This window comes from Saccopteryx leptura, chromosome 3, assembly GCF_036850995.1.
Source record: "Saccopteryx leptura isolate mSacLep1 chromosome 3, mSacLep1_pri_phased_curated, whole genome shotgun sequence".
Classification (NCBI taxonomy): domain Eukaryota; kingdom Metazoa; phylum Chordata; class Mammalia; order Chiroptera; family Emballonuridae; genus Saccopteryx; species Saccopteryx leptura.
In genome coordinates this window covers 256,070,209-256,082,234 of record NC_089505.1, presented here as the reverse complement: position 1 = coordinate 256,082,234, position 12,026 = coordinate 256,070,209, and the positions used below count along the sequence as shown (strand labels likewise).

General features: G+C 40.3%; 1 protein-coding gene across 3 annotated transcripts in view; it reads left to right on the top strand.

The window, feature by feature from the left end:
- The window catches only part of COMMD1 (copper metabolism domain containing 1), a 143,795-nt gene that overhangs the window by 41,609 nt on the left and 90,160 nt on the right, over positions 1-12,026 (top strand). For all 3 annotated transcript variants that reach the window (XM_066378203.1, XM_066378205.1, XM_066378204.1), the window contains one exon: positions 8,650-8,931. In XM_066378203.1, the coding sequence (XP_066234300.1) occupies positions 8,650-8,931 (282 nt within the window). The remainder of the gene's footprint in view (positions 1-8,649; positions 8,932-12,026) is intronic.

Here is a 12,026-nt window from a genome sequence, read left to right as displayed (position 1 = left end):
GCCTGGGGCAGAGGCCGAGGAGCCATCCCCAGCGCCCGGGCCATCTTTGCTCCAGTGGAGCCTCGGCTGCGGGAGGGGAAGAGAGAGACAGAGAGGAAGGAGGGGGGGAGGGGTGGAGAAGCAGATGGGCGCTTCTCCTTTGTGCCCTGGCGGGGAATCGAACTTGGGACTTCTGCACGCCAGGCCGACGCTCTATCACTGAGCCAACCCGCTAGGGCCGACAACATTCTTAATTCTTCTCAAACAGTAGTATCTAAATCTACAAAGTTCTTTGGATAAAATGTTTATGAAAGCCGCACATGATTTCTCTAAAACGCAACTCTCATTCCTAGCATTTCCTTGCTGTTATTTCAGTTGTCTGAATTGTCAAGAGATTCAGATACCACCCATGTTTTACAATTTGTTAATAATGAAATAAGCATCTGTATTCCATGCACGGAACTCAAGTGAGACAGGTAAATAGAAGATATTTTGTTGGTTTTGTGAAGGTTAATAAACAAAATCTCTTTTAAATTGAAGTTGGAAGGGTCTATAAGGGGGGGCTCTCGTGCCCTACTTTCATTGTCAGTTACCCCAAATAGGGATTGACTGCTTTCCATAGCCAACAGGAAGATGTTTTTCTTCTCGACTATTCCAGCAGGAAGAAAGAGGATCTTCTCCTTGCCCAGCAGCCACTCAGCCAACAAAGAAAAATTGCCAATGAAAGACTACACTTCAAACTCACCGTTTCCTCCAATGAACTCTTTGTTTATAACAGCCCCTCTGAACTCCCTCTTTCCTCTATAAAAGAACATTTCTCTACTTTGTCCTCCGTACTTGCGTGTTGTTTGCCCGTAGGTGGCAGGTCTCAAATTGCAATTCTTTGTTGTTTTTGCATAAACCAATTTTGAGAATAGCTGACTGTCTAAGATCAACAGCTTTCGGTTCTGTGCTCCCTGTTTTCAGTTCTTGGTTCATAATAGACATTGCAGAAGTCAAATGTATTTTGCAAGGTCAGGGAACTATTTGACTTTTACACTGAGAAGTAAATTATTTAGACTTCTTCCAAACACTCATTTTTTATTATTATTTTAAGCACACTTGCGCATGCGAGAGGGCGTGGAGAGACAGACAGATGAGAAGCATCACCTTGTAGTAGTGTCACTTTGGTTGTTCATTGATTGCATCTCTTATGTGCCTTGACTGTGGGGGGGGCCTCCAGTCAAGCCAGTGACCCCTTGCTCAAGCCAGCGATCATAGGGTCATGTCTATGATCTCATGCTCAAGCCAGTGAACCCTGTGCTCAAGCTGATGAGCCCACACTCAAGTTGGCAACCTCGGGGCTTCGAACCTGGGTCTTCAGCATCCCAGGTCGATGCTTTATCCACTGTGCCACCACCATGTTAATTCAAATCCATAAAAGTACATTATGGGAAGGATTAAAATAGTCATCTTAAGTTTTGTTATCTAAAAGAATAAAACAAATAAAAAAGGAATATTTATTTAAAAAGTTATTGAAGAAAATTAAAAATTAAGTCCCCTCAGCCATTAAAACAAAACACATAGCTTTCTAGACAAATACCCTATGAATATAACTTTTTATGTTTTTATATGATGTTTGTTTTTTCTTTTTACAGAGACAGAGAGAGAGTCAGAGAGAGGGATAGATAGGGACAGACAGGAACGGAGAGAGATGAGAAGCATCAATCATTAGTTTTTCCTTGCGACACCTTAGTTGTTCATTGATTGCTTTCTCATATGTGCCTTGACCACGGGCCTTCAACAGACCGAGTAACCCCTTGCTCAAGCCAGAGACCTTGGGTCCAAGCTGGTGAGCTTTTGCTCAAACCAGATGAGCCCACGCTCAAGCTGGCGACCTTGGGGTCTTGAACCTGGGTCTTCTGCATCCCAGTCTGACACTATATCCACTGCGCCACTGCCTGGTCAGGCTATATGGTGATTTTTATAACTTTGACTTTTAGGTATCTCCTTGAACTACTTACTGTACTAAAAATTTTAAATTGCCACCTACATTGAGTAAAATTCTCTATTTTTTAAAAAAGATTTTATTGGGGGGGTTAGGAGTGGGAAGCATCAACCTGTAGTACTTGTAGTAGTGGCTCCTCCTTTTTTTTTTTAAGTGACAGGAGGGGAGATAGACTGACTCCCACATGTGCCCCAACCGGGATCTACCCAGCAACCCCCTCTGGGGCTGATGCTTGAGTCAACTGAGCTATTTTTAGCACCTGAGGCCAATTGGACCAACTGAGCTATGCTCAGTGCCTGGGCTTCAGGCAGGGAAGAGAGAGAGAAGGGAAGAGGGAGGGGGAGAGAAGGAAATGGTCGTTTCTCATGTGTTCCCTGACTGGGGATTGAACCCAGGATGTCTGTACATGGGGCCGATGTGCTATTCACTGATCAAACTAGCCAGGGCCTTGATTTTCAATCAGTTCTCCAGTTTCCAATTATACTTTTACTCAGAGAAATACATAGTACTTCCTATTCTTTTGATCACCTGGAGTTCTACAGTGGGAATTGCTTGCTTCTTAGCTGTATCAGAGAAATGATTGTACCCAGAGCCCTAACTATACTGCTCACAAAAATCAGGGGATCAGGGAATGTGCAGATACTCTAGTACGTTCAGCCTTTGTATAGTACATTTTCACCAATGAAATAAAAGTTGGTTTTGCATCTCATTTGCATAATCAAACAACTTTCTTTGACTTGTCATTTGCTTTTCTGATGTTCTTGTTTAGTAAAAAAAAATCAAATGCTTTTTTATAATTTCATATTAATTTTGAAATATTCCTAATTTTTGTGAGCAGTGTATTTATAAATGCCTTACTGTTTTCTATTCTTTCTACCATCTTCCATATTTTTTTATTTTTGTTTGTGATTAAGAATTGAGAAGCCCTGGCTAGTAGCTCATTTGGTTAGAGCATCATCATCCCAATATGGCAAGGTTGTGGTTTCCATCTCTGGTCAGGGCATGTACAAGAATCAACCAATGAATGCATAAATAAGTGGAACAACAAATCATGTTTCTCTCTCTTCCTTCCTCTCTGTCTAAAGTCAATTAACAAAAAAATTATTTAAAAAAAGAAACTGAAAGGTTGAGTAGTTTTTTTGTACCCATTATTACCTGAATTTTATGTTTTTAGTCAGTTGACTATAGAGTAGGATCTATCAGGGGTCGTCAAACTTTTTATAAAAACCGCCCATGTTTGCAGTGCTGGTAGACCTGGTCCCTACCCCCACTAGTGGGCGTTCCAGCTTTCATGATGGGCCAATCGCGGCGCTTGGTTGCACGGTAGGGACCAGGTTGACCAGCACTGCAAAAATGCGCGGTTTTTATAAAAAGTTTGACGACCCCTGAAAGTAAATGGTCTGTTAATATTGAGAATAGCAGGTGGCTAGATATATTCATTTTGCTGCAGATGACTATAATTAAAATTCTGCAATTTCAGAAAAATACAAAAAAAAATTCTGCAATTATCAGATTTTTAATATGGAAGCATAAATATGAAAATGAAATTTCATGTAAAAATGTTCTGGAAAAAAATAATTTTTTTTGTATTTTTCTGAAGTGAGAAGCAGGGAGGCGGAGAGACAGACACCCACATGCGCCTAACCAGGATCCACCCAGCATGCCCACCAGGGGGTGATGCTCTGCCCCTCTGGGGCATTGCTCTGTTGCAGCCAGAGCCATTCTAGCCCCTGAGGTGGAGGCCATGGAGCCATCCTCAGTGCCTGGGCCAACTTTGCTCCAGTGGAGCCTTGGCTGTGGGAGGGGAAGTGAGAGATAGAGAGGACTGAGAGGGGGAAGGGTGGAGAAGCAGATGGGCGCTTCTCCTGTGTGCCTTGGCCGGGAATTGAACTTGGGACTTCCACATGACGGGCTGACAGTCTACCGCTGACCCAACTGACCAGGGCCTATTCTGAAATATTTTTTAAAAATTCTTTAATTTGCTTGACCAGGCAGTGGCGCAGTGGATAGAGCATCAGACTGGGATGTAGAGGACCCAGGTTCGAGACCCCGAGGTCGCCAGCTTGAGTGCAGGCTCATCTGGTTTGAGCAAAAAGCTCACCAGCTTGGACCCAAGGTCACTGGCTTGAGCAAGGGGTTACTCGGTCTGCTGAAGTCCCATGGTCAAGGCACATATGAGAAAGCAATAAATGAACAACTAAAGTGTTGCAATGAAAAACTAATGATTGATGCTTCTCATCTCTTTGTTCCTGTCTGTCTGTCCCTGTCTATCCCTCTCTCTGACTCTCTCTCTGTCTCTGTAAAAAAAAAAAAATTCTTTAATTTTAAGCTGACAATTTCTGGTCAGTTAAGAATCTTATTTGATAGCTAAGATACATGGATTAGCAGTGTGATTTGTCTCCCAGGCCTAACTACTAAGTGAGACTGTTTGAGAAACTGGGACCAAAATTACTTCAGCAGAGAAGATCATAGGTGTGATCTGTAGCCCTTCCACTAGACTGTAAGCATAGTTTGAGTTATCTCAACATGGTGCTGAGCTTTCTGGACACTTGGTAGATATTTGGTGATCAGTTGACTAACTGACTAAGTACATGAAATCTTGTACATGAGCAAGAAGGATCTTACAAAGCCAAGTACAACCTGAGTTAGGGATAGAGGTTAGAAATCCACTTGAATAGTTACTAAATGTGCAAAAATGGCTGCTGCAAGGGTTGAGTTATCTTTAAGGGCAATGTAAATCTCAAGTACAGTTGGAGTCTCAAAGTTCAGCTACCCTTTTTACATGGAGAGTCCATTGCTTTTTCTCCCCACTCAGTATTTTGTTAATTTTTTACCTTAATAAAAACTTTACTAAGGATTTTTCAGACATGCAATAAGTTGCTGATATTGAAATCTCAAGGCTTGATTTAATTAAGGAAACAAGTATGTTCCACAAGGCTACCCTGAAAATGCTGGGAAGTTGGTTAGGTTTACTTATTCGCTAAGCATACCTCTTAGAATACAAGATTAAAATTAGTATCTGTGTACGATGACCATTTGCTGTGTGTCAAAAGAGCTTCCCAATTGCTTGAGGCTGTTTTAAAATTGAGGATGTTCAATCTTCAGTTGTCATGGGTATTCTAGTCCACGCCATAGATATGTATCACCATATTCCACACATACTCTCATACAATATGTACTTTAATTTTTTTCTCATTCTCACTTAGTTCTCTGTCACTACATTTGGGGCTTGGTTAACTGTTCAGCTGTGCCCTTCATTAGACATTAAGAAGTCAGTAAACTGGAAAGTTCTTGCATAGTGGCTATTATGTACTAGTTGCACAAGTTAGTGAGCTTTTTTAATGTGTAAATTTGTTAAATTAGCATGTAGGATATGGCAGTAATACCCAACAGAAGCATCAGTCAGTTTTATATTAAATCTAGTAATGGGAAATATGAATTTGCCTTTGAAATATGATTTGATTTTACTTCTGTTTTTAGCTGTGTGCAGTGAAACAAAGTTGGATGTTCTGTGCAGAGGCTCCAGTAACTTCCCAGAGTTTGGAGACATCAGATAAACAGAGACTATTATTTTATTACGGAGGGCAACAGTCAGAACTAATTACATGGATTTGTGAGGAATGAATTTACCTATCCATGCCATAGCTATTCTTTTTACTGCTTTTCAATTTGTTTATTGGGTAATTTAAGAAATTCTAAATAATTATAACTCCCCTTTTTTCCCCCTATAAGAAGAGCCAGGGATAGATAATAGTGGTTCCTAAAATTTGCTATCAACCTGAAGTATTTTCCTTTTTCTGTAATAAAGAATAATGGCATTTTTTAATTTTAATTTTTAGTTTTGTCTTTTAATCTTTTCAGCTTGTTCATTGCCAGCACCTTTTCTCCTCCTTCTCTTCCTCCTCCTCCTCCTCCTTCTTCTTCTCCTTCTCTTCCTCCTCCTCCCTCCTCCTCCTCTTCTTCTCCTTTTCTTCTTCCTCTTCCTCCTCCTCCTCCTTCCTTCCTTCTTCCTTCTTCTTCTTCCTTCCTTCTTCTTCCTCTTCCTTCTTCTTCCTTCTTCTTTATTCTTCCTCCTTCTTCCTCCTTCCTCCTCCTCCTCCTCCTCCTCCTCCTCCTTCTTCTTGAGTGAGAGAGAGAGAGAGATAGACAGAAATAGACAGACAGGAAGGGAGAGAGAGAAGAAGCATCAACTTGTATTTGCGACACTTTAGTTGTTCACTGATTGCTTCTCATATTTACCTTGACCAGAGGGCTCCAGCTGAGTCAGAGACCCCTTGCTCAAGCCAGTGACCTTTGGGTTCAAGCCAGCAACCTTGGGTCATGTCTTTCATCTCATGTGCAAACTGGCAACCCTGTGCTCAAGCCAGGGAGCCCAAGCTCAAGCCAGAGACTTCAAGGTTTTGAACCTGGGGACACAGCATCCAGGTCGATGCTGTATCTTCTGCACCACCACCTGGTCAGGCTTATTTTCTTCTTGGTATCCATTTTCCCTTTATTGAAATGTAACTAGGATTTTTTTTTAATGCTATAGGCTGCTTACAGGTTTTATTTTCTTTTAAGGTTTTATTTATTTATTTTAGAGAGGGGAGAGAGAGAGAGAAGGGGGGAGAAGCAGGAAGCATCAATTCCCACATGTGACTTGACCAGGCAAGCCCAGGGTTTCAAACCAGCTACCTCAGCATTCTAGGTCAATGCTTTATCCACTGTGCCACCACAGGTCAGGTGCCAGAATTTTTATTATAGTGAAAATGGGGCCATTTAGCTATTAGTTGATGAAGTTGGATGTGAGTTGTTTTTATTTTAAAATGCAGCTGACCTAAGTTGCAGAGACAAAGAACCTTCCGATATATGTCTACCCTCAATAGTGATGCTTCTTTTTTTTTTTTCTTTTTTTTTTTAAAGAGAGAGACAGGGAGAGAGATGAGAAGCATCAACTCACAGTTGTGGCACCTTAGTTGTTCTTGATTTCTTTCTCATATGTGCCTTGACTGGGGGAGCAGGGCTACAGCTGAGCCAATGACACCTTGCTCAAGCCAGCGACCTTGGGCTCAAGCCAGTGATCCCGTGTTCAAGGCAGCTACCTCAGGTTTTTGAATCTGGGACCTCCACTGCGACACTACCTGTCAGCCACCTGTCAGGTGATATAACAGTGCTTCTTCCTTTTTTTTCCTTTAAGGACTTTATTTATTCATTTTAGAGAGGGGAGAGAAAGAGAGAGAGAGCGAGAAGAGGGGAGAGCAGGAAGCATCAACTCCCATATGTGCCTTGACCAGGGAAGCCCAGGGTTTTGAACAGGCGGCCTCAGCATTCTAGGTCGACGCTTTACCCATTGCGCCACCACAGGTCAGGCTAGCAGTGCTTCTTAAACGATATCTGCTGAGAGCCAGTTTTATAGTGTGTGTATTTTTTTTAAATTTTCAATCTCTCACCAAAAATTTTTTGGTGCCTTTAGGTGGAAAGGATGTTGAGATGACATACAAAATTGAGGAAAGTCTGCAGGAACCAGGGCCTCAGGGATTGTAAGAACAGGAATATCACTCCATTGGAACCCACTTTTATCTCTGTTTTGGCTTCATTGTTTTTTATTCAATCAGGCCTGTGCCAAAATATCAACAATGGCTCTCTTTAACCACAGCCTTATATCCTTCTGGTAACCATGACCCCTAGAAGGCAATACCATTTCTCTTCCTGTTCTAAATTGGGAAATTCGTTTGGAGCTCATGCCAACCCTAGCAGCCAGGAGAGGAGATGAACATACCGAAGAAGATACAGGGGAAAGCTTGTCTTGAGACAAGCTAACCATCATTAACCATCACTGGCCTCTCCAAGGCTTTATTGCCCCAGCCCTCTAATGATTTTCTGCTTCAGGTTAGCTGCTTACTGTTCTCAGAACAGCAATGGCAATTAAGTTTTGAAAATGTATGGAAAAGCATAAAGTAGCATGCAGTTTCATAGTAATATTGTGAATGAGCTGTTTGGCTGACAATGAACTACAAAAGTAGAATAATGCATTTATTTAACAAATTTAGCTTCTTTATGGACTAGGGATCATACATTTATAGTATGTTAAACTAAGCCTGGCTGTTAGGCACTGTGGAATTATGTCAGATTCATCAGAGAGCTATAGTGCTCACAAAAATTAGGGGATAGTTCAAAATGAATATGAAGCGATAAAAAAAAGCATTTAATTTTTTTATTATTAAATGAACATCAGAAAAGCAAGCGACAAGTCAAAGAAAGTTGTTCAATTATGCAAATGAGGTGCAAAACCAACTTTTATTTTATTGGTGAAAATGCACTATACAAAAAAGGCTGAAAGTACTAGAGTATCTCCATGTTCCCCAATCCCCTAATTTTTGTGAGCAGTGTGATTTTGTTCTCTTACTTGAAAATTTTTATTTTACTATCATTTTATTTTATTATTTCCGTACCATAGTACTAGATATTTAAAAATTAGATTATGATATAGAATTTCAGTGACATGGAATTTTTAACAGTAGCTTTTCTGATATTTGATATTTGCACAGAATATTTTTGTACTTGTGAAGATTTTATTGTCATCACTGTCACTTTACCCTTTTTTACTCATTGATTATGAATTGCTCAAAATATGATCTATAGTTAAGAATCTACTTTTTTCTAGTTATCTACCAAATTCAAATTCATTTTTTCTGTCATTACAGTCTATTGCATCTGCAGACATGGATTTCAACCAGCTGGAGGCATTCTTGACTGCTCAAACCAAAAAGCAAGGAGGGATCACATCTGATCAAGCTGCTGTCATTTCTAAATTCTGGAAGAGTCATAAGACAAAGATTCGAGAGAGTCTCATGAACCAGAGCCGCTGGGACAGTGGGCTTCGGAGCCTGAGTTGGAGAGTTGATGGCAAATCACAGTCAAGGCACTCGGCTCAGATATACACGCCTGTTGCCATAATGGAGCTGGAAATAGGGAAAAATGGACAGGTGAGTTCAACTTTAATCAATTTCCCTTCGTAAAGTATATTTCCATTACATATAAGCAATACATTCAAATTGGTTTTATATAACAGTTTTCTTTGCAGAAATGGTCAGAATAATAGGAAAAGATCCTGTTTCCTAGAATCCCACATCAGAGATAGAATCATCTAAAAATGTGAATACTCTCAATTGTGTATAGAATCCAGAAACTGCCCTCAGGGTTCTGGGAGCTATTGCAGAAGAACCAAATCGGTCAAAAACGTGATTGTGTAGAAGTTGGTCACTTCTCCATTTTGGTTAGATCTTAGAATTCTTGGCATTTGGTCAGAATCTCCAAGGCATTGATAGAGATGCTAAATAAACACCAGGAATTGGGATTAAACAACACACCTGGTCATCTTTATAGGCAGTCAGGTACAGGAGACACTCCATCTCTGAAGTACTGTAGCATATTGTACCTAAAGACCCTAGCATGCTATCTCTGTCCTTGAGCCTACAACTAATTTTTAATTTGATTTTGATTATATATAAAACACTGCTGCTTTTTCTTGCAGTCATTAAAGCAGGTCATTTTATTTTATTTTTTAATTTTTTTGTATTTTTCTGAAGTGAGAATCAGGGAGGAAGAGAGACAGACTCCCGCATGCGCCCAACCGGGATCTACCCGGCATGCCCTCTAGGGGGCGATGCTCTCGCTATGTAGGGTGTTGCTCTGTTGCAGCCAGAGCCATTCTAGTGCCTGAGGTGGAGGCCACGGAGGCCACAGAGGCCTCCTCGGCGCCGGGGCCATCTTTGCTCCCAAATAGAGCCTTGGCTGTGGGAGGGGAAGAGAGAGAGAGAGAAAAAGGAGAGGAAGCAGATGGGCACTTCTCCTGTGTGCCTTGTCTGGGAATTGAACCTGGGACTTGCACATGCCGAGCCGACACTCTACCACTGAGCCAACCGGCCAGGACAAAGAAGGTAATTTTAGTATCTACTTGGTTTTTCTTGAAATCATTTGATTTGTGCTCCAGATGACAGACTTTTAATGATCTGGTATATAGGTCTTTTTTTGGGGGGGAAAGCAGAAACTTGTAATTAGGAAGAAAAAACCCAGAATTTTTGGGGTAGATATCCAGAAGAGGGATTGCTGAGTCATATGGTAACTCTATTCTTCATTTTTTGAGGAACTGCTATACTGTTTTTCATAGTGGCTGTACCAGTTTACATTCCACTAGCACTATATGGGGATTCCTTTTCCTCCACAACTTCTCCAATACTTGCTATTACCTGTCTTGTTGATAACAGTCATTCTAACAGGTGGGAGTTTTGATTGCACTTCTCTTATAGCTAGTGAAGTTGAATATCTTCTCATATATCTGTCAGTTGTTTGTATGTCTTTTAGGGAGAGGTGCCTGTTCAGGTCCTCTGCCCATTTTTTAAATTATATTGTTTGTTTGGTGTTAAGTTGTATGAGTTCTTTATATATTTTGTGTATTAACCCCTTGTCAGAACTGTTGTTTGCAAATATAATCTCCCACTCAGGTGGTTGCCTTTTTGTTTTGTTATTGGTTACTTTTGCTGTGCAGAATTTTAGTTTGATATAGTCCCATTAATTCATTTTTGCCTTTACTTCCTTTGTCTTTGGGATCAAATTCATTAATTGTTATTTACAGCCAAGGTCCATAAGTTTGGTACCTGTATTTTTTTCTATGTAATTTATTGTTTTAGATCTTATATTTAGGCCTCTGATCCATTTTGAATTAATTTTTATATGTGAGGACAAACTGTAATCTAATTTCATTCTTTTACATGTGGTTTTTTAATTTTCCTAGTACCATTTATTGAAGAGGATTTCTTTTCTAAGTTGTATGTTTTTGGCTCCTTTGTCAAGAGTTATTTGTTCATATACATGTGGTTTTATTTCTGGGCCCTCAAATCTATTCTATTGGTGTGTGTGTGTGTCTTTTCCTGCCAATACCATGCTGTTTTGATTATCATAGCTCTGTAGTATAATTTGAAGTCAGGTAATGGGATACCAGCTTCATTCTTTTTTTTTTTTAATTTTTCTTAAGTGAGAAGCAAAGAGGCAGAGAGATAGACTCCCACATACGCCCGACTGGGATCCACCTGACATGCCCACTAGGGGGCAATGCTCTGCCCGTCTGGGTTGTTGCTTTGTGCAACCAGAGCCATTCTAGCGCCTGAGGCAGAGACCGTGGAGCATCCTCAGCACCCAGGCCAACCCTGCTCCAGTGGAGCCTTGGCTGTGGAGGGGAAGAGAGAGAGAGAGAAAGGAGAGAGGGAAGGGTGAAGAAGCAGTTGGGTGCTTCTCCTCTATGCCCTGGTTGGGAATTGAACCTGGGACTTTTCACACATCGGGCCGATGCTCTACTGCTGAGCCAACTGGCCAGGGCTTCATTCTTTTTTCTCAGAATTGCTTTGACTATTCAGGGTCTTTTGTGGTTACATACAAATATGATGATTTTTTGTTCTATTTCTTTAAAAATTGACATTGGGATTTTGATGGGGATTGTGTTAAATCTGTATACTATTTTGGGAAATATGGCCACTTTAACTATATTTATTCTTTCAATCCATGAACATGGAATATCTTTCCATTTCATTGTGTTTTTTCTATCTCTTTTAATAATGTTTTGTAGCTTTCAGGGTCCTTCATATCCTTTGTTGAGTTTATTCCTAGGTACTTTGTTCTTTTGGTTGCAGTTGCAAAAGGAATTGTATTTTTCATTTATTTTTCTGACATTTCATTGTTAGTATACAGAAAAGCAGTGGATTTTGGTACATTAATTTTGTATCCTGCAACTTTACTGTATTAGTTTATTATTTCTAATGGCTTTTTGTTGAAGTCTTTAGGGTTTTTTATATACAGAATCATGTGACCTGCAAAAAGTGACACTTTTACTTCTTCCTTCCCAATTCAAGTGCCTTTTATTTCTTTCTCTTGCCCGATTGATCTGGGTAGGACATCCAGATCAATCAGGCAAGAGAAAGAAATAAAGGGCACTTATGTTGAATAAGAGTGGTGAGAGTGGATATCCTTGTCTTGTTCCTGATTTTAGAGGAAAAGCTTTAATTTTTTTTTCACCATTTAGTATGGT